At 35.2% G+C, this 22212-nt stretch overlaps 1 protein-coding gene and 1 long non-coding RNA gene across 4 annotated transcripts in view; one reads left to right on the forward strand and one right to left on the reverse strand.

Annotated features, from left to right (window-relative positions):
- Positions 1-1680: 1680 nt before the first annotated feature.
- ARRDC3 (arrestin domain containing 3) lies at positions 1681-16407 on the reverse strand. 2 transcript variants are annotated; one of them, XR_011646230.1, is made up of 8 exons: positions 15698-16379; positions 11774-11855; positions 9970-10117; positions 9013-9115; positions 8511-8767; positions 8012-8174; positions 6591-6783; positions 1681-4401 (listed from the first exon to the last, which is right to left on the reverse strand). XR_011646230.1 is itself a non-coding variant. In XM_004470634.5 (8 exons), the coding sequence occupies exons 1-8, from the start codon at positions 15975-15977 to the stop codon at positions 4345-4347; spliced, it is 1245 nt and encodes a 414-aa protein (XP_004470691.1). In that variant the 5' UTR covers positions 15978-16407; the 3' UTR covers positions 1681-4344. The 2 variants fall into 2 exon arrangements, 1 of the variants encoding a protein (XP_004470691.1); XM_004470634.5 differs by having other exon boundaries at positions 6591-6745; positions 15698-16407.
- The window catches only part of LOC111767100 (uncharacterized), a 51410-nt gene continuing 45521 nt past the window's right edge, over positions 16324-22212 (forward strand). Inside the window, exons 1-2 of one of the 2 annotated variants that reach the window (XR_011646231.1) lie at positions 16324-16438; positions 16987-20009. This is a non-coding gene — a long non-coding RNA (uncharacterized lncRNA). Of the gene's footprint in view, positions 16439-16986; positions 20010-22212 lie in introns of those variants that run through there. The other variant, XR_002798994.3, reaches the window with a different exon arrangement.

A 22212-nucleotide genomic window follows, 5' to 3' on the forward strand; every position in this document is an offset into this window, starting at 1 on the left:
AATGAGCTCCCAGGTGATGTCCTTGCTGTTGGGACACTTGAAAGAGCAAAATGTAGTGAACTTTCTCTTGCTCTGGAAACAGAACAACTCTATTAGGAAACACGTTCCATCTGGTATGAAAGATGCCCCAGGTATTGGTCAATCACAATCTCTCCTACATAATTTGGGGACTCCAGACAGTACTTCTTCTCTAAACTACACAAAAGCTGGGGTCACATTTCCTGGCCCTTCCAATATGAAAGAATATAGCCAATATGGAAGCAAGTAAAGCCAATACGAAATAGGGTAAGTGAACAGAGACAAGAGTGTGTCCCCAGAACATTACTTGAGATTCCTGGATCCATTGTGCAGTTCATCCCTGGTACCCTGGAATTACTAGGTAATACATTCTGGGTTTTTTTCACTTCAGTTGTTTGGAGTTTTCTCCCTCTTTCACAATGAGAAGTCCTGATAAATATTATCAAGTGCAGTCATTCGATATTATAATTAGGGGAATTTGAGCCTTTATGTAATCTGGAGATATATACTGAACTCAAGGGTTAGTTACATTAATGCAAACTTAGAAGCAATGCAGAGCATTTACGCTATAATAGTTGATTACCTTACCTAAAGGCTGTTATTGTTGTGGAATTTAAGAGAAGTTCAATTATTTGAGTATAGAGAGGCCAGGACTCAGGAATGATTTTGAGAAGGAAAAATGGTTTATTGACGGCCGGCCGGACTCGGGAACTTCTGTTTGAATCCCGAGCCCCGAACAAGATTTTCAAACGTCTTTTTATACAGAGAGGAAAGGCCAAATGGTCCCTTTGTTTCAGTTCTCAATAGGCTTCAATTAGCATATATCTTCCACATCTTAGGTAAGCTTTTAGCATGGACTCCAGACATTCTAGATAAGCCTTTAGCGTATTTGGTTTTTGCATTTCCCCTAAATACTTAAAGTTTATAGCCCTTGCATTGTTAAACATTTCCTGGGACTGGAGCCGCTGCCACTGTCCCTAAAGGCAGGACTGCAGCCTCTTACCTTTCCACACCCACAAGTCAAACAACTTAGTTATCTCTGAAGAGACAAAGAGCCTTCCACCCATAGCCCACATCATTATAACCTCATCCCTTCAGTGGTGAAAATGACTTTGTAGATGAAAACTCACATTATCTTGTTATCAACCATAATCTAAAGTTGCAGAACCCAAAATCTAGGATGCCTCTTCGAGTCATTTACCTCCTTTTCCTTCTACACTGTGACTTTTATTCCTTACTCTATTAAGAAGCTGTGTATACTGCTGGTTCTTACTTGAATGAAAAGAATGACAGTATAGCTCTGTAAAACTAGGTGATTATAAATGTGTACACAATGTATTTGTATAAATGTCTTTGTAACATGCTTTTTAAAAATGTGTACATACATTTGGGAAGGAATGGGAAAGCTATTTCCCATGCATGAATGTTTAACACTGCAAGGTAAGTTCTGATTCCTCTGGTACTTCTAATTTTACCAATCACCATAAAATTGAGTTTTTACTGCTATTTTTAAAATTCAGAAAAATTCTTTTTAAGCCTTCAGTAATTTTAAGAGATCAAAATCCATTTCTTACATGGACAAGCCTAAAACAGAATTTAATTGTAGTGTTAATGTTTGTACAGTGACTTACACAATCAAGATTCAAATAAACCTCCAAACAATTTTACAAAAAAGAAAAAAAAAACACTTTATTTTCCACAAGAGCAATAAGAAAAATTAAATCATTTCCCACATATTGTTTTCTTAAAACAGAGCCTACAAGGACATATTCAGCACCAAATAAGAGGAAAAAAAAAAAATTACAAACAGCCATAGAATATAATCTATAAAGCAAACATTTAATATTGCACTTTGTTTCGCTAACTTTTGGATTTTACTTTTCTAATTGAAAAATCAGGAATCTATCTTGAATACTGGAATACAATTGTGAACCTCACATCTTATGTCAGGAATTGACCAATAATTAGGAAAAAGTAAAGTAATGCCTCTAAATAAGATAATAAAGAAATATTTTAATGGGGAGAAAACTTTATCTGATAAAGTTTCATCAGTTTAAAATTTTATCACATTTTGTGACCCAGTGCCAATTGTCAGAACATTGGTCATTCTTGTTTCATGTGTAATTTATATGAGTATATGGTAATAAGTATTCCAATGCTATGCATATCAACAATTGTTCCCTAGTCAGACAGAGAAAAGGGATTTTCTGATAATCCCCCCCCCAAACAAAAATAAAACCACCAAATGCCCTTTATGCCAAATATCCTATTAGCTTCTTTTGAGGGGGACATTCACAAAATGATTTAACAATTATAAAAAAATATTTCACCCCCAATTCCTTATTATCAATAGTTTACGTTTTGAGCCCAAACCCTTTAACTGAATCACTTAAAACGCGATTCATTTTTATACTGGGCTTTCTTCACCCTGTTAGCATTTTTCAAACATGAATTGTCTTCCATGTTTTCTTAAAGGCCACTTATGGAAAAGCCTGTTTTGTATGAAGCTTTAAGACAGTATTTAAACCAGGTCAAGCACCAAGCCAGAGTTACTATTATTTTCAGCCACTTTATTAACTGGGGGTTAAATGGCAGGATAGATGTAACACCCATCATACATTTTACACGTATGTTGTAACATCAGAGATGCTGATTTTTAGTAAAAATATCAGAGCTGAATTCTTCCTAAAATGAAAAAAATTAGTACACTTGGTACCTTGGAAAATGTAGCTTTAAATGTCAATATGAATGCTGGTATATTTGTATATGAGCTAACTGTATGTTATCTTTAATATAAACTATAATTTACTGATATGATCATTCTTCTTTCTATATTTACCCAAAGTGAGTGATTTCTCATGTCTAGTAAAATGTCCTTTAGGTAATGGGAAAAATATTTTCATTTAAATAACAAAAATATAAAAGTTATCATTCCAGCAATCTAGTATCAGTAAATTTTGAAGTTACACATTTATAGAATAAACTTGGGTTTTTCATGCTGTCAAGCTTGAACAGAGAGGAAATATTAAACTGAGCTCTCTAATAACAAACTTAACATATTCTTACTTATTAAAATACTTTCCACCAGCAAAAGTGATTTCCAACATATGTGTTTTGGAGGTAATTAAGTAACTCTGTATAAAAATAAATGCACTTTCCCCTCCTTTCCCCAGTGACTGGAAAATTTCCATTAAAAAAAAACAAAACAATAAAAATAATTTTTAAAGAGCAACAGCCCTTAACTCTTTGCTGGTACCTGCCATACTGCCTTTCTATACTCCAATCTTAGCTCTGCTAGCTTCTTCTTGTATAATGATAAAAAGGGAATGTGGGTGGGTTATCACTTTTGTGTATGTCCCTTCTCCAAATTTTCCTCTCCAAAAAGCCAACCAACCAATCTAACAAAAAAAAAAAAAACAAAAAAAAAACAACTCAACAGTGCAACAAAACACAAATAGCATTCCAACAGTTTGGCAAGTGATGCGTTCACCTGAGATTAAGTGATTTTAGGCAGTCAGTAACAAAATGCTGCTTTGCTGTAATAGTAGAAAGGCAACAAATTTTTAAAAGAAACCAAGAAGGTATACAATCTTGACAAAGTCTCTATTAGCTTCCTCCTCTTATCTCTTTCCCCACATAACTGTTGCATTATCTACTACAGTAGGCTGCAAAACATACAGCAAGAAGGATTGGCTTGAAGGCATTTGATGTTTGTAAATAAATCCACAATAGGATCCAAGCTGAAGAGGTGATACATGGTCAGCCTAGTAGGACAATTCTGAGCATGTGCATACGCAGGTAAAGTCCAGGCTATATTAAATTAAAAAAAAAAAAAAAATGTCAGTGCAGTTTTTATGTTTAAGTTTTTTCAAAGCTTTCTTTTGTTCCTTGTTGTGCTGACACAAACAAGTTTTAAATGAGTATCAAGAGTCTGGCATAAATGGAAAAAAAAAAGCTGTAGTGACATCGAACTGCACAATGTAAGCATTGAGCATGTGCAAATTTTCAAATCAAAAGAAGGAACTCATCCTTCTTTTACAACATGGTGTCTTGACACCTATGACCATAGGCTAAGAAGACTGCTCTTAATATGTGCCAGTTTTAAAGGAGAAAAGCTTAGATCTTCAAGCATGTTGGAGCAGTCCCAGAATGTTGCTATAGGCTTCTAAAGCATGATCACACTGGTTGTTTTCATGTATTTGCCATTTTTCTGGGCAAAGCAATTCCACTTCCTCTGAAAACGTCTCCAAGATACTTCCTCTGTCCTCAGCCAGGAAGAGATACAGTTCAGAACCCATATCAACTTGATTTAAATCAAGTGTTCCTTCAACGAGATGGGCAGGATGGTCTGTCATCTGTTGACTGATCAGGATTTGGATCAATCTAGAAAGAAAAGAAAAAAAATTAAAAAATTATTTCCTAAGGAGGGTCTAAACCCTCTAGTAAGAATGCCAACAAATGGCTTATTTTGAGAACTATTTGAAAAATGTAATCAGGAAAAGCACATACAGCTTGGCAGTGAATTATTATACCCAATTATTCTCTTTTCATAAGTGAAATGCTATGGGGAAGAATAAGTGCTGGTATTAAGCACCTGATAGACAATAACTAGATTAAAAGTTACACAAGTATGCCTGAATGGTCCTCTAAATCACAAAACTAATGGTAAAATTTTATTAGAGAATGGAGACTTTTTCTCAACACTTAGTATTTAAGACTCAAATATAAAATGGAAAACATCTTCACAGCAATGATCTCCTTTTGTAAAATATCCCATTTCATCCCTCTATAACTCATCTGATGGGGGCAAAACCCCAGTGAGGGCCTAAGAATACAGTATAATATTTTAGGAAAGGGCAATGCCGAACCCAAAGCCTGCTAGCTAGCTTATTTCCCACCTCTCTATCTCAGGAGTGACTTTAATATATACACATGTACCCATGAAAAACGAATATATTTCAGTTGCTCCTCAGGTACAAAGAGAATGGGCACAGACAGGAAAATGTTGGGATTAACACGTTTCATTTATTGAAAGGTCTTTTGGATAAGACCTAATCACCTCAATTTAAATGTGGGATAATCCAAAATCCTTCAGAAACGTTAGGATAGAGCATATTTTTGAAGAAAAATAGACAACCTTTCTCTCCTTTTAATGACTTATCTTTTAAAAAGAAAAAAAAAATTAAAAATGGTTTTAATACAAATTTAAAATTTCTCCTTCTACATGGCTTGATGCTAACAAATGAAATCATACCCTGAGCATATTTTAGGGTTTTGAAAGTTTTAATCCTAATTATCTTTAAGAAAGAAAGGTAGAATTTTACAACAGTTTGAACATGAATATTTAGACAGCTATCATTTAAAAAATGTCCGTAAGATAACCAGGAGCCCCAAATCAAGACTTAATTAGTGAGAAAGAAATTTCAAAATAAAAATGGTCAAAAAAAAATCTCTAACAAGTGGCAGAACATTTTTTAGCATATAATAGAAAATTTTATGAATTGGAATAATGGGATAGGAAAAATTAGTTCTAATCAAGAATCCCATCATCAGTGAATAAAATGGATCTCATATTAACCACATCCAAAAGAAAATTGACTCTTCAAATAAGTTACGGTGTTTTTTTTTTTTAAAAAGAGCAATTTGTTGAACAGTAAAACAATCTTCTCCAATGTCTAATTTGGGAGTAGTATTTCATTTTAGATTAACTATTTAAACGGCAGTAACCAAAAAAAGGCTGACTCTAGTGATCTGCAAAATTATTCTGGTATTATTTCAGTATGAAAACCGTCTTCAAAGTCCCTCGAAACATAGACTGGGTTTACATGTACTATGGGCTTCCATCATTCTGAAATTGCTAGAGTTAACTCCCCTCCCTCAGTGTATGCTTGTTCTTCCTGCCTGGACTGTCCCCACCCTTTGACTACTACTCATTCTTCAAGATTTTGCTTAATTAACAGTTACCTCCTCAGAGAAGGCTCTCTTGATTCCCAAGGCACAGAAAGCTACTCCTCAAATGAAGTATGTACTTATGCCATTGTTAGGTAATAATTTGTTTCTAAATTTGTTATATTTACATGTGTGTAAGCATCTCCCAATCAGGGGCCATGTTTTCTTTAGATTAGTACTTACCCCATTAATATGAAGTGAATGAAAATAAAATGGTGTAGCAATGTTGTTAAGATGTTACTGCAAATGTTATTTTCCCCTATGACTGTTAAAATACACAACAGAAAAACGCTCATGAATAAGATAAATTCTAGCTATTTATGTTAATGTTTGCAAAATGCCAGTTCATTCTATTGAGATTTCAGTTTCTTGGTAAGATTATTCCTCAAAAATTGTAAATAATTCACCACAAAGTTAGATTATCCTTATTTCACCTATATGGGAACAAACCTACTTTGGTGTCAAACCTAGTAAATACTGACAACCCTAATCTTATTTTTATTGTTATCAATTACTTATTCTATTACCATGATAATCAAGACCCTAAGTATATTTTTTAAAAATATGCAATGTTATTTTCCAAAAGAATCTGCCCATTTCATACTTGAGGGCTTGGTGCTTACCTCTGAATAAAGAGGTGGAGGCAAAAATCGAAACTCCTGGATATATGCAAACAGTGGTCCTTGAAGTGCTCTCTCAAAGTCATCACAAGCACTCACTGGTGCAAGATTATTCCGCCTTTGTTCCTCTGTTACCACTTCTGCATAGCTGGGTGGTGCTGAAGGAAAAAGATACACGCAATTCGAACAGCATGTTCTTATGCATGTCAAAATACACAGAATAATAGATATTAAAATGGAATGTCAAACAAAAAGACAAATACTGTATGGTCTCACTAATATGAACTAAATACAATGAATAAATTCATGGAGTTAAATTCTAGAGTATAGGTTACTAGGAGATAGAAGGAAGGTTGTGAAGGGGGAGCTGATGCTTAAGATATGTGGAATGTTTAATAAGATTGACTGTACATGTGTGGAAACAGAGAGCTGACAGTAACACATTATAGTTAGCATAACTACAACTGCTGATTTATGTGACTGTGGCTGAAACGGGTAGTCTAGGGACATAAATGTCAAATGAATGAAAGCCAGAAAAATAAGGAGTGTATAACATAGGAACTTGGTGGTAAATGAAGATTGTTAATAGTACAAATACAAAAATGTTATTCTATGAATTAGAACAAATGTACGTCACTAATACGAGGTGTTAAGAATATGGAGATACATGGGAAAATACAACTAATGTAACTTATGGGCTACATTTAACAGTAATACTGTAGTATTTTTACATTAATGCAAAAGTACTATCTATATCAAGCTAAGGGCCAACAATGGGGGGGGTATAATGGAGTATGGGATTTTTCCTTTGGGAATAATGAAAATGTTCTAAAATTGACTGAGGTGACCACAGCACAACTTTGTGATGAAACTGAGAGCAACTGAGTATACACTATGGATGAACAGTACAAGGCATGGGACTGTATAACAGTGAACCCCATGGTAGACCATGGTAGATGATGGACTGTGGTTAGTACGAATGTGAGAATGTTCTCTTATGAACTATAAACAAATATACAATATTAATACAGTGTTAATAATAGCGTACACTTTATTGGAAAAATAAGCAGGACTATAGTTATCAGTAATATTTTGATGGTGTGCTTTCATCACTGTAACAAATGTTCTATAGCAAGTAAAGGGTGTTGGTGGTGGGATGAGATATGGGAATCCTGTATGCTATGCATGATTCTTTTGTAAATTCACAACTTCTCTAATTAAAAAAAAAGTGAAGCAATATAAAATAATATTTGGTGATCAATAATAGGAAACTATTCATTTTAAATGTAACATTAGGGGCACATCTATTCTCTTTCTAGGGAAAGAGGAAAGTTTAACATAAGGTCATAAAACATCAGAAGCAAAATTTATGTTTTCCATAACAATCATAAAGAATTGAGATTAGATATGGATTAGCAAATTACCTTCAGGTCTTTCAGGGAGGGATAAACCAAGCCAGTTCATATTCATGCTACATTGGCTGCTTACACTTGAGGTTCTGCTACCAAATGGATGTAGAGGAATGGTACCGATAACAAGTGGCAAATTAAGAAATAAATCCATAGCTCCAGGAATATCCACATATACCTACAAAGTCAAAGAAGATCATCGGTTTAGAATGCAGAGTACTATTCCCTTGTAAAAAAACCTAACAACCCAGTTTTAAGGTTATCTGAGGCCATCTTGTACTTCATTTATTATCTAATTATATATGATGTACATGAAAAGTTTTTCCACTATGTATAATACTATAAAGTATGTTTATATACAAAGTAATATTAGTAATTATAACCCAAGCCTTAGAGATACATATATTTACATATATTGTTATACATGGAATATAAAAATCACATGCTGGATTTAAAAAAAAATGACATCCTTAAAAGTTTAAGACTTAAAAAAAACCCTTAAATCTATACATACCATTAGTGAATATTCCACACGGATTATACTACAGTCAAGGATAGAGGGAGAAACTGGTGGAATTTTCAGCAATTTGCCATTCCATGTCTCTGTCTTTCCAGATGATAAAGATTCCCCACGTAAGTTAGCCACAAGCTGTTTTACTTCCTTCATTTTCCCTTTGGCATAGAAGGCCTGTGTTTGGTAAATGGCTGCCTTTGGCACCACCATTCGGGAAGAGCAGTTCTCAATCTCAGCAAATATTTGTATTGATTCACCTGTAAAGGGGGAAAAATAATGTTAAAAAAATATATACACAAATGTAGACACTTAAAGTTAGAAAGTTCAATTTGAATAAAGAGATTATATATATTCTACTTAATCAAAGAAAACTGGATAAGCAAAACTCATGTTATTTTACAAGAATACTGTATTACCTGCATGTGGTAGCAGTATTAAAAATGTATATAAAGAATGTAAATGAAAAAAAGATTAAAAAAATGGGAATCCACTGCATACATACCAGGGGTATAGCCCTTCCGTTCAATTTTGGCACTTAAGGATATTGGGCCTGAGGTACAGAACCAGCAACAGAGAGTCTTTTCTTTTGTGCCTGCCTGGGGTGACTGCGAAAAATAAATTTAGAGAAATAGATCAATGCATGAACTGGAAAGAAAGCAAATACAGTCCGAAGGTCTTGGAGACTTACATGGCTCATTACCACCATATCCTATAAACATGGCTTTAGCCCACACTATTTAAATAGACAGTAATTAAAAACAAACATACCAAATGAAACAAAACCCAAAAAACAACAAAAAAAAACCCTTTCCACCTTCCATTTAAACTGCTTTAAAAAAAGGCAGTATAAAAGCAACATGGCTATATTCTTAAATGTTTCTTTGAGAAGGTAAAATCAATATCCAAAAAAAAAAAAACCACCTGCTTATCTTTAAAGTTAATTATTTTCTTTAAAGATATCATTTGTTTAAACCAAATACAATTTTTAAAGATTAAATCAAATTTGAATTAAAATCTTATGAAAAAATGCAATTTGAAAAGATTCCTTTAAAGTAGGAATTATGTTTTTTTATGAAAGCAATAATCTCCCCAGCATTTGACAACTATCCCTATATTGGAATAATTCAATGCATTACAATATTGCAATTTGATATTTTCAAGTTAAGTGATATTGTCTTACTAAATAAATGATACTACTGTTTCTCTTTCATTAATCAGAGAACAGATTCATTTTTATTACTATTTTCTCATAAATAATAGACTTCATACAATGTACTATTTTTATTAAATTTAAAATTATTACAATATCAGAAAATATGAACAGTTTTCTTAATAGGTAGGTTGACTAGACTTTTAAAAATTAATATTAATGGGATTTAAAAATAAAACTATCTTAATACTATAAAAATTGCATATTGTAAGTGATTTTTTTTGAATGAGGAATTTAGTCAATTCTTACCAGTAATGAAGGAGTGTTGATATCTATATGTTCAAAGACTGTAAATTCCTTCTTTAATTTTACTGGTAGAAGCCAAGGCCTGTGCAATTCGGCTTTCACCCAATAGCGCACACTGCCATGTCGGCCTTCGAATGAGGTAGCAAGTGGTCTGTGCAGAATATAAAGGTCAATATATTAATTTTATGCCTCTTTTTAAATAATTACACAGTAGGTCAGCATAAAAGTATTAATATGTTGTACTGTTTAGTACTAAGGTATCAAAGATACAATTTAAAAATTTCCAAAGGGATAAGTCATTGGGGAAAAAAACTTGTTTCTAAATAATACATAATATGGAAATTTTGCTTAAAAAAAAAAAAAAAAGAAAAATACAATTCGTTAAACTAAGAGGCTACTTTCAAAGCCAGTGGCAAAATTATGAAAGTTTAGAAATAATTCTAGCAAAGGCCAAGAATTTAATTAAAAAATACAGTTAAGCATACCTCATCTATTTCTATAGAGAAATTCTTGACATTGGTTAAACATTCAGATCACCAACTCCCTAAAGTGTGCCGTGCCCCTTTTCATTAGCTAAGAATTATTACCTCTTTTAATAGCAACTAATTATGGTCTAGAAAAGGCCTAGAATAGCCATTGTAGTTTTAAAAATTTCAGATTTTAAAACTCTGCAACTTTTAAAATTGCCTTATTATTTCCCTGTTTCCTCATTGTTCTACTTCTCTTTTAGCCATGTTTTCTACCTTTACTATAGGCTTAAAAAGAAAAAGAACTATTCCAACTGACCTGTGTCTCTAAAGAATCAGAACTGTTTATAAAATTTTCCCAGATTTTATTACTTGTGGAGGATTCCTGTTTTAGAGGATGTACTGTTATTTCATTATCTGATTAGAAAAATGCTCAAGATTCAGTTATTTACAAGGTGGAGTGCTAGCTTCTATTTGTGTTTGTGTAATAGCGGATTTAAAAAAATAGAGCATTTCACACTCCCAAATTAACGTGCACAGCAGAGACATAAAATGTAGTACTCTAAATCTTAAACAGTACATAGAATATCTGAAATATACCATTTATTGAACTCTATGCACGTAAAACAAAATCAAGTATTAAAGTTAACAAAACAAATACAGAATTATGTACATTTGGCACTTTATATCAACTCTTACATACCTAAGTTTATCTTCCACATCAGTACAAGTGCCACCTTGCAGGTTTTTAATATCTGTTAAAAGGCCTCATTTTTTTAAAGTTTGTATAATTTCTGCCACCAATCTGTTAATAGCTCTGGTGTAATCTTCCCAACAGTGCTCTGCACAGCAACTATTGAACTCTTATCAAAAGCACATCACTTCTAAATTTAGAATATTTCCCAATTATTTTTACCTTCTTGATTTACTGTTATTGGTTAGTATTAGCAGAAAAGTTTGAACACAGAATTTGATTAAATGAACTACTGAATGAGACTTTCTGCTAAAGTTAACTGATAATAAGGTAAGTATTTATAATGTGCTTATTATTTGACTAGCATACTCTGAGTCACTCCTTAAACACTTTCCATGTTTCAAAAACCAAATCTTGGAAAAGAATACTAAGAAATGACCTTTGTCTTCTATAATTTTGCCATGCTAGATGAAAAAATAGCTTCTTATGTTTAATATATTATTTTCTTTTTCAAGTTCCAACAATGAAAAGGGTTTTTTTTCTTTACTAAAAATATTTAGACTTAAATTCAGACTATTTAATTTTTAAAGAATGCTTTTGTGACCATGATTATTTATGAAAGATGGCTGTTACTCCAAATACTTACGTCTGTGGAAGCTCAAAGCTGAATGCATATTCATGCCTTCCTGAATGAATAGTGTTGAAGCCTTCTTCAGAATTATCATCATCTAAAACAGAAAAAGAAAGCAAAAAAAAACTTATTAAACCTTCACACTTCCCTCACGGTGGTAAAACAGTCAAAATGTTCATAATAGTTAAGGCCACAAAGTTTTGGTTCCAGAGATCTGAGAATGATTTCTACTCCAGCTTCATCACTGCAGGTAAAATAAAAATCTGGACTCCTTAGTTGCCTCATCTATAAAATGGGGGTAATTCCTACTGACACTCCATAGATCCCCCCCCCAATGGAAAATGACCCAAGCTATCAAGTATCTAATTCTAATAATAGTAAAAGTCTCCAATCATTTTAAGATGTTATTTCTGTCTTTGCCTGTATATTTTACCATATTAAGGGCATAATGTATATATACCATGAAAACATCTTTAAAAATGTCAGTTGTGAAGGGAACTATACCCACTCTTATACTAAAGATTTAACTAATGGACATGATATAATTTCAAAATCATTAAATAAACTTTTTGTCAATAGATGTGGGGGAAAAAAAACGTTTTCACATCAGTTTCATAGTTAAAAATAATTCCTTATCGAACCTAAAATGACAACACTTCGCTTTCCTGTTTCCTAGCAACAGCTAAAAATTTGAACATTATCTAAAATATATCTTAATAATTATAAACGAGAGGATTTAAGGGGTGCTTGCTTCCTGGTAAACACTGTCCCACATCCTTTAAAAATAAGTCTTACAAGGCTGTTCCACTCGCTAGAAAAACCTAATTTTTTTGGTCAAATACATATTTTAAGCACGAAAATGAAGTTAAGTTACCGAAAACGTGGAAAGGGGTTCTGGGTTCTTTGAAGTGTAATTTTTAGAGTTCTGTACAAAATAATATGATCATATAAATGATTTATTTAGGTGTAGAAACCTCTATTATTAACCACAAGAGGGGAAGCTGGTACTATCATTTAACTTTCCCTCACCCAAGTATTGAACATATACAAAAACCGTGATGCTCCCCTTACAGCAAACGATCAAAGGAAACAAGCACCTACATGTCGGCACTTTAATTCAAAAATCATGGTGATTCGCTTATGTATAAATACGATCTTCCTCGTCCCTATGCAAATCACAATGAAACGTGAAAGGATTTCAGCACCGAAAACTGGGTGTTAAGTTGGAGACCATCTAATCGAAGGCACCTTAAAGTTTGCCTTCCTTTCTCCCTTCTTCCATTCTCATTCCCTTTTTGTGCCAGCTCAGCAGTATCACTGAGGCAAGCGGCAGCACCGTGGTAAACAAGTGCCGGGCTGTCAATCAAGAACTAGACCGGAGCAGGAGAGGACCGGCCTAAACCGGCGCGAGCAGATCCCAGCCGGCCTGCCTGCGCGCCGCCGCCGCCATCCGAGCGCTGCGCTATACATACGGCATACGTCGCGCAGCGCTCGCCCCCGCGTGCGCGCAGCCTAAATTGCTAGAGAAGGGCGGGGCGAGTAGGCTGCTTCCGCTTTACACGCCCCAGCCAGCGACCGGTTCGATCTGGCTCGGGCCACCCTGACACCTTTACAGTCAGCAGCGAGGCAAACTGGGGCGGGAGAACCGGGAAACAATAGGGAACGGGGGAGGGGGGGGCCGGGATTACTCGTTGAAGCCTCCTACCGGATTTCGACATTAAAACCACTTTTACTTATATTGGCCAGTCTTCGTTATCTCCTCTGGGGTCAAATCAAGGTAGCCGGTCTAGTGACTGGTTAAGATAAAACAGCTTTCACAGAACCCACTCGACACTTTTCATCTGGAAAATAGGGCCCTGTTACTCTCCCCACCCAAGTTTCCCTTGGAATCGGATTTTCAGCTGAAGTTGCTTCTAGAACCATTAGGCACCTGTAAGGCCAACAGATCTCCCTCGTATTCTATGAAGCCTAAATTCGTTTCTCTCGGTGGCCCCAAATAGGCCGGGGTGAGGGGCGGTAGAATGTGACGTGACAAGGGTCTCGGACGTCTCCAGACGACTCGGGAGGGGCCCAAGGGCAGGGCGGGGCGGCCGCTCTCGGAGGCACCTTTACCGGCGCACGCCGGTTTCAAGCCTCGCCCCGGCCGGCACGAACCTACTCTCCCCACCCGCCAGCGCCCAATCCAATCAGCTCCTGGCATCGCCTTAGCAACAGGCTAACAAACCCGGCTCCGCCTATCGCGGGCCGCCCAAGGCGGGGCTTCAGTTAACAGGCTAGTTTGAGAGATCCCAGTTCTAAGTCATTGAAACTATTCCAGGCGAAAAGCGCATCCACGCTTTGCGGGGTTGGGGGTCTCGGGGGTTGCGGGTCAAATAGTTTCTTTACCGTGAAACTGTGGAGCAATTAATGAAATTGTTTTTGTCCCCACAGCTCATAGTTCTAATTTTTCCCCATGGCGAGTCGCAACTCCTTAAAGGAAAACCTTTGTATCTTACCCATTTTATAAAAGGCTGCAATCTCCCGAAAGGTTAACACGGAAACTCGTATGTGTCTGTTTCTCAACAAATACCGGGATTGTCATTAGGCATTTACATACTGTATTAGTGTTACTGCTTGAAAAGGTTTATTAGCAATTATTTCAAGATGCAAATTACCTATGTATAATTATGAAAACCCTATTAAAAATTGATTGCACCATGATATTTTAAAAAATAGTGCATTAATGGTATAACTCAATTTCTACACTCGCCTTAGGTCAATCACTTGCTCAATTGATGTGTATACGTGTATATATACATATAAAAGAATGTAAATGTGCTCTGCCTCTATAGGAAAAATCATCAGCATTGCAACTAAACACTGCATTAAAATAGAGAAGCACAAAAATTACATAACCAGTTTTAACATTATATTCTTCTCGGGCTAGGAATTAAGTCATCGCCACCACCTGACGCGTGTAACCAATCTGCTGAGAGCAGAACAAGCGCCCCTCCTCACCACCCCCCAGAACTGGTCCGAAACAGGATTGAACCGCTTCTAACAAAGGGTGGAAACTTAGAAAAACAAGCTTAGAGTCTCCTATATTTCCACAATGTAACCATTTTAACAATAGATTGGAAACCTCAGGACCCCTTCTCCCTTTGGCAACCCTTTATTTCGCTTTTCTAACCAAAAATCAAATCCAATGTGCCGAACACTTTCCAATTCCATTTGACTGGCATGGGTTTCATTGAATGCACGTTCCAAAGTTAGACATGATGCTCAGAAAAGAAAAACTACTGACCCTAAGTGGCTTCTAAAACTGACTCGAAACCTATCGTAATATTAGACACTGGCCTTTAAAATAAAAAATGCTTGATGTAAATTTCTAAAGGAATTGCAAAGTATGGGGGGAAACACGTGGGGTGTTTATACCATATGTCAAAATAGCCACGGGAAACTCTTTTTATCAAAAAATAAGGATCAATTCCTAAGTCTTTTGCATGTAAATGTTAAAAATTTAAAAACACCTACTACCCACTTAATAATTATACTCTTTCTCCAATGAAACTTATTTTTTAGGGCTCTGGCTGCGAAGTAAAAGAGGAAAAATCTTAATATTTAAGTGCCGCTCTTGGAAATTTATTTGAAAACGTATTAGTAAAATTACTGAATCAGACTTAAGGAAAATCCAAAATAAATGGATTGCAAGTGCGTATGGCACAGAGCAAGCCTGGTACTAGAGGTACTGGAATAAGTGCAGTTTGCAGTCACTTTGCAGATGCCTGCATGCATTACGGCTTAACACGATGTCAAGGAGAATCCAAATCTTCTAACTTTGCTAACCTTTATCAAACTGCTGTTATATTAGAAGTAGAATTACAATAATTCAGAAAAATTGAAAAAATACTTTTCCATTGAAAACAGGTTTAACGACTTGCGAATTATATAAAAACTTACCTCTTTCGTGCCCAATTAAGATGTCTTTATGGTTGAAATATTCTACTTCTTCAGTGTAATTCTGTGTGTAGGCAGTATTGGAGCCGGCGTTTCTAGATTCAGTCCAGCGTACTTTCGCATGTCCTCTTGCATGAATTTTAAGAGATTTTACTCTGATTTCTCCTGTAACTTCTAAATTCACCCTTCCTGAGACAGTATCCCCACTAGAATACACAGGGACATTACTGTCATTAAGACAGTCAAAGCTTATTGTCAAACTCTTAACCTTTCCCAGCACCATGTTTATAACAAAATCTATAAAAATATAATGTAAGACAAAAAAAGTCAAGATCGCATATAAAATGAGATCTTCACTTAACACTGATCGATGTCTTCGCCGTGCAAAAGCTTGCAAGCAGGATCAGTGATTCTTTACAAATAGTTCATTGAGATTTCTTAAAAAGTCAGGGCAGCAGAGAGGCTGGTTCTCCGCTCTCCTGCTCGTCTCAGTGGTCTCTGTACAAAGACGGGCGGTTGGAAGCTGCCAGCTCACTTTAAGAGCAGCTTTGTGAAAAACAACCCCAGTGCGCACGCGCACGCCGCGGCTGCTGTCCGCCCTGCGCGCCCCCTCCCGGGCTCTGCTCGCGCCCTCGTTCGCTCGCGCCCTCGCTCGCGGGTACAGTAGGTGTAGAGCTGGGGGAAGAAGACACTGGGGCTGCCGGAAAGCTGAACCTGACTTCTCTTCATTGTGGGCTCCTATTGGTAGGCTGGCTACCGTAAACCCTCGACGTGCTATCTCGAGCCCCTTACCGAGCTCACTCTAATAGATAGATAATGTCAGAGGAGGGAGCTAGGGGACCAGGACTGGGTGGGGAGCTGTTAGCCAAGCCAAGTAAGGATAAACTGCTGAGTGACCAGCCCGAAGCGTGCCTTACCGGGACTGCAGGGATTTGCCAGTAGCCTGGCTGCAAGGAGGAAAAAGTGATGTGTGAAGCGAGATGGGGGAAGGGGAGAAACCGGTTGGGCAAGTGGCTAGTTGCCGAGCATAATCTAACGAATTTTAAAAGAAACCATAATAAAAACTAGACAAGAAATATTGTTCATAGACTTGGATACCTGTATTGGATATGTATGTGTAAAGAATAATATATTTTTTAAAACCGGTGTTTTGTAGGCAGGGTGAACTGAACTCGGTTGAGGCCAAAGGGATCTTGAAAAGATAATACTATAAGGAGCAAGAAGAGAATCAAGAATAATTTAATCAGTAGTGCTATTTTTTTTCCTAAACTGCTTTCTCCTCCATCTCTTAGATAGCCACGAAAACTAACCAAGTTGTTTCCATGATGGCAACAGTAGAAAAGGCTTAATCACTTCCTCGAAGGAAGAAAAAGTCCTTTTAAAAGACACCACCTACTGCAAGATTTGCAGAGTATGACATGATTGCTGATCCTGTGTCCAGAGGAGTAAGAATAGAAGTCGGCATTTAAAAGTACCACTTTATAAAAGGCAGCATGACAGTTTAGCTGACATATTGTTTACGGCAGGATCGAGAAATATTTGTTAGAAATTAGTATAACACGTAAGATGGCTTTTAAAAACCATGGTCCGGTATTGAAATGGGGCTTAATTCCGTAAAGTCTTATTTTTGCTTTTCGGCTGAGAGTCGTGGATTGTTCAACACAGTAATTCTTATAATACATCTTAAAAATAAGTATATTTCATCGTTTTTATTGTGACTGGTTAAAAAATGGCAACACTTTGATAATATGCTTTGATTCAAAGCATAACCACATAAACGCATCTAGATTATGGGCAGTCGACACAACTACTTATAAGAGAAATATAGAAAGAAGAAATATGAATATGGATCTATATATGTTTGATCAAATATGCTTTGGAAGATTTTTGGCTGTCCATCTCTAAACATTTTAGATTATTTTGCGGACTGTATTGGCATAGGTTGAGCCTATGAATAACAATAAACAACTCTTAAGTCGTTTTGTTTTGTTTTTTCTAAACTAAATTTTATTTAGTTGGATTTTAGTTGTCTGATATATTGGACTAAACAACGTTATAAATGCAAACTATTTGGATAGTTAAAGGGCAGGCCATTTATCTCTGATTAAAAGTTTAGGTCCTTATACTTAAAACTGAATTTGTGTGGGTAAAAGTAGTATTTTTCCCTCCTCTGTTGACACCTGGTGGAAATTCTGGTTATAAAATTCTTGAGACCTTGTACTAGCTCTACCTGTGTTTTTTCGCCACCTAGTGGTAAATTTATTGAATTTGCTAAAATGTTTTTTCTCACAGTCGTGGTCAAATGGTATTTATTAAGCATTCAAATGACATTGAACAAGGAGTGGATTTAGAGTACTGTATACAATAAGGCCTTCATTACCAAATTTATGCTTTACATTTTTAAGGGGTAGTGAAGTGGCTGAGTTCTTTGGAGTTTTTAGTAAAATGTCTCCAATTACAGTATAACATTTCTGAAAAAAAAAAAAAAGCATTAGCTTGTTAAACTAGAATTGCACTTAAAAAAAAGGCACCGGAAGAAATTTACCTGTCATTCGGAGAATTGCTTTAACATATTATATGATTATAATTCATTTCTGTCACTGTATTTTACAGAATTATTTGTTTAAAGTCCTTAGAATATTATAAATCATTGTCTTTATCATTTATTTTGCTATTTTTCTTTATTTTCTTTTTACCGTGTCTTTCAAAACACTTAAGTAATTGACAAGTTACCATGAAATTCTTGTCCCCTATCATCTTAAGATCGTATTCACTCACCCTATTTTTCTTCTCTTTGGATTTGATCACATGACTGTTTCTCAAGTACCTGAAATTGAGTTTACTTGCTTCAAAACAAAACAAAACAAAACATTCTAGCACCTCTCAATTCCTTCTTATCTTTTAATTTCTGAAAGAAAAGAACACGGATCAAATTTTGAATGTGTTCTCCTCTGACTTTTGTAACCTCCCCTTTGCAAGACTTCCTGTCCATAAAGATCTACGGCTTAGACAGCGGAATATGTACTGTAACCATTATCCTGGGCTCTTAGGTTGTTTCACACAGCCCTCATTGTATTTTGCATTAAATTTAAGCAATTTATCTTTACCACCAAGACTCTTTCCTACTGCACCCCAGCCCACGACTCATATGTCATCTCCTCCTACTCATCTGCTAACTCTCTATACTCCTGTCAAGTACATCTTCTGTCCTCTTTGTTAGCTTGTCCCACTGTTGCCAATGTGCAGTTACATGGCCTTTCTGTGCCCAGAACAACATCCCACTACTATGTTATCTCCTTTACCTTCTTGTAATCCCTCCACTAGATTCATTTTTCACCACTGAATAAAATTTTGACTAGACAGAATAACTAGCCCCCCTTTTTATGTCTTCTGCAGAGCTTAATTGGGAATCTTGTATGGTATTTGTTTCTTGGATTTTTAAATTCAATGGCTGTTCCATCTTAATGTATCAAAGTTTGAACTCAATCTCAAGTACTCCATGAAAATCTGACAAATGCTGATTGCTATCAAGATATATACTATTGAGATAAGTTGAAACAGTTGCAAAGTGTGGAATTTGTCACATAAAATTATAATGCTAAATATCATTATTAAAAGAAAAGCAAGGCATTGCAATAGAAAGTTTTGGTATAAGACCCCCTTTTATGTGTTATTGTAAGAAAAACCATACTAGTAGTCAGAACCTGTTTCTTTAAGAAAAATATGAAATCTATGCTTAATTTTTATTTTGGCTGGAACCTGACAGGCTTAGTACTATAGAACTAAGTGATTTTTGTTTGTTTGTTTGTTTTTTAAGTCATAATCTTGTATTTCATGACTTTTAAACTCAGACTTAACCCTTTAACATCCTCAAAATGCAGTCAAATTGACTTTGTGATGGATACTGGAGTGAAGACTTGCTATATTACTAGCAAAATAAGACTTGTTTCTATATGTGATAGCTAATTATTTGTGATTTTACCATGTTCTTAATCCTTAGTAGACGTGTAAATGTGTCATGTATTTTGTGATAAAATTCTGTACAACATGGTTTCTTTTCTCATTAAATTGAATGATGTGCAGTGTGTAAACACCATTTAATTTTTTATATTTTATTTTATGATTTAAGAAAAATCACCCATAATTTCACTGTCTACCCAGAGATACCACTGTTAACATTTTGGTGTATTTCCATCTAAATGTACAATTAAGAAAGTAGATATATGGGAATCCCCTACATTTCTGATTTAACATTTATGTAATCTAAACCTTCTTTAAAAATAAAATAAAATTTTAAAAAAGTAAACATTGCTAATTAAGCTGTGGCAATGCTTTCTTATCGCATAGAAATTTTTTACACAGTATTAGCCTCTTTGCCATTGAGTGGTTTGTGAGCAGTTCTTAACTTCATTATTGTCTCCAGGATTTTCTTCCAGGCTGTTATCACTCCATCTACAGATTTTAATGTTGGCATATTCTTAATTTACTATAAAGTATTAACTGAAGATTCTAGACAGCAACTAGGAATTCAAGATAAATGGCAATTAAACTCAGCACATGCTGTGCCAACAATGAATAATAACTCAATTCAAATGACAAAATCATGGACATTTATGACTAAGTTTGTAGATACTTGGAACTATGTTGACTATCTCCTCTCTGACAGCTATAATATGCTATGGAGTATAAAGTGCATTATGATTTAAAAGACATTGAAATAAAAAATTGTGTGCCTTTGAATTCAATGGAAAAATATACACACAAAGAACTTCACCATATATTTAACAAAATATATAATGACTGCATAGTATTCCATGTGGAATGACCATAATTTATATAACTATCCATACTAGCAGGACCATCTCATTGCTAATCCAAATATGTGTTTCTGTCCCAATTATACCTAGTTACAGTCCTTTCTGAACTAAGCCACATTTGTATATATTTTAAATAAAAAAGTGATGACATTACAGTGAAAAGATTGGAGGCATTTGCAGAGAGAAAAAATGTACTAGAGGCATTTAATGCTTCCTTTATCTCTTGTAACTCTTTCAGCTGTCAGTGATAGAGACATTTTGGGGAATAAGTGTCACACAGCAAGTTGAGATATTTATTAAAAAATAATAACATAATAATCAGTGGTATTTATTTCCCTCTTCATATTTCAAAATTATCCTAGTTCACTTAAGGACTAAGAGTGGTAGAATGGCCAAGAGTATAAGTAGTTTGATATTGGTCCTGTTTGTGCTCAGGGACCAAAAATATTAGGATAGGCCTAAGTAGATTTATAAAAATGGATTGTATTGTTTCCATTGCCATATTTAATGGGGATTCTCCAATTACAGGCAAGATCTGAATAAACCTGTTCTATGCAGAACCTTCGGCTTTCTTATCCTTATATTATTGGTAGGCATAGAGAAAGGAGGGAGTGGAAATTAGAAAACAATACTGAATTCTAGTATGCATTTTTTTAAAAACTGGGTTGGATTTGGGGAGTTAATGATTTTTGAAAACAATTTTAGTACTCTACTAAGTGATAAATTCTAGGCGATGTACAGATTAAGTGTTTAAATATTGCTCTTTGGGAGAGATGGTAGAATCAGTATTTAGTATCTCTATTATTTTATTGGTATTATTTAAATATTTACATGCAAAAGCCTAATCTTAATTAGCTTGACTTTCATGTTAGGATCTTTTCTATTGTTGGGAAATTTTATTTGCCGTCACTTTTAGTAAGTAGCAAAAGCTGGAGTTTCAAATTGATAAGTATTTATGGTTTATGTTTTCCAAAGCCTGGTTGCTTTTTGACAACACATTTGATTATGGTGTCAAGGAATAGTCACTTGAGTGAATTTGTAACACTGTTGCTTGTTAAGTTAGATGAGTTGGTTAAGTTTATTCTTCTAGGCTCAAGTGGCTTCTGGCCTACAAGAAGGAGCAGAAATGCTAAATTACTATTTTGAACTATTTTATAACTTTTGAGCAGACATGACTTTATGTAATGAGGGTACAAAATTTCATATTATAGTAGCTACTATTTTCTTGATCAATATTTATTGATTTTTAGTGACAAACTATAATTACAAGGATTATATAGTTCTCAGTTTTTTATATCAAATTATATTTGCTAACTGGATATTCATTTGTGAGATTTTACTTGGGGAATGTTACCCTTTCAGTCATTTGATATTTTCTTTGTTGATGAAGGAGATAGTTATTATAAATGATATTTTAAAAAATGAAAACTAGGTACTCAGGGTCTTTTCAATACTATTTTTGTTTTTAATTTATTTCCCCTTCCCTGCCCCCTACCCCCAGTTGTCTGCTCTCAGTGTCTATTCGCTATGTGTTCTTCTGTGTTCACTTGTATTCTTGTCAGCAGCACCGGGAATCTGTGTCTCATTTTGTTGCATCATCTTGCTGTGTCAGCTCTCTGTGTGCAGTGCCATTCCTGAGCAGTCTGCATTTTTTTGCACTGGGCGGCTCTCCTTACGGGGTGCACTCCTTGCCCGTGGGGC

The sequence above is a fragment of the Dasypus novemcinctus genome, chromosome 2 (assembly GCF_030445035.2).
Source record: "Dasypus novemcinctus isolate mDasNov1 chromosome 2, mDasNov1.1.hap2, whole genome shotgun sequence".
Classification (NCBI taxonomy): Eukaryota; Metazoa; Chordata; class Mammalia; order Cingulata; family Dasypodidae; genus Dasypus; species Dasypus novemcinctus.

Bases quoted from the DNA above. Each gene is read 5' to 3' on its own strand.
- ARRDC3 (XM_004470634.5), bottom strand. From the start codon at position 15,977: ATGGTGCTGGGAAAGGTTAAGAGTTTGACAATAAGCTTTGACTGTCTT. The intron at 10,118-11,773 runs GTAAGTATTTGG...TATTCTGCACAG, and splicing joins AGCTTTGAGCTTCCACAGAC to ACCACTTGCTACCTCATTCG. The intron at 8,175-8,510 runs GTATGTATAGAT...TTGACTTTGTAG, and splicing joins GTGTGGAATATTCACTAATG to GTATATGTGGATATTCCTGG.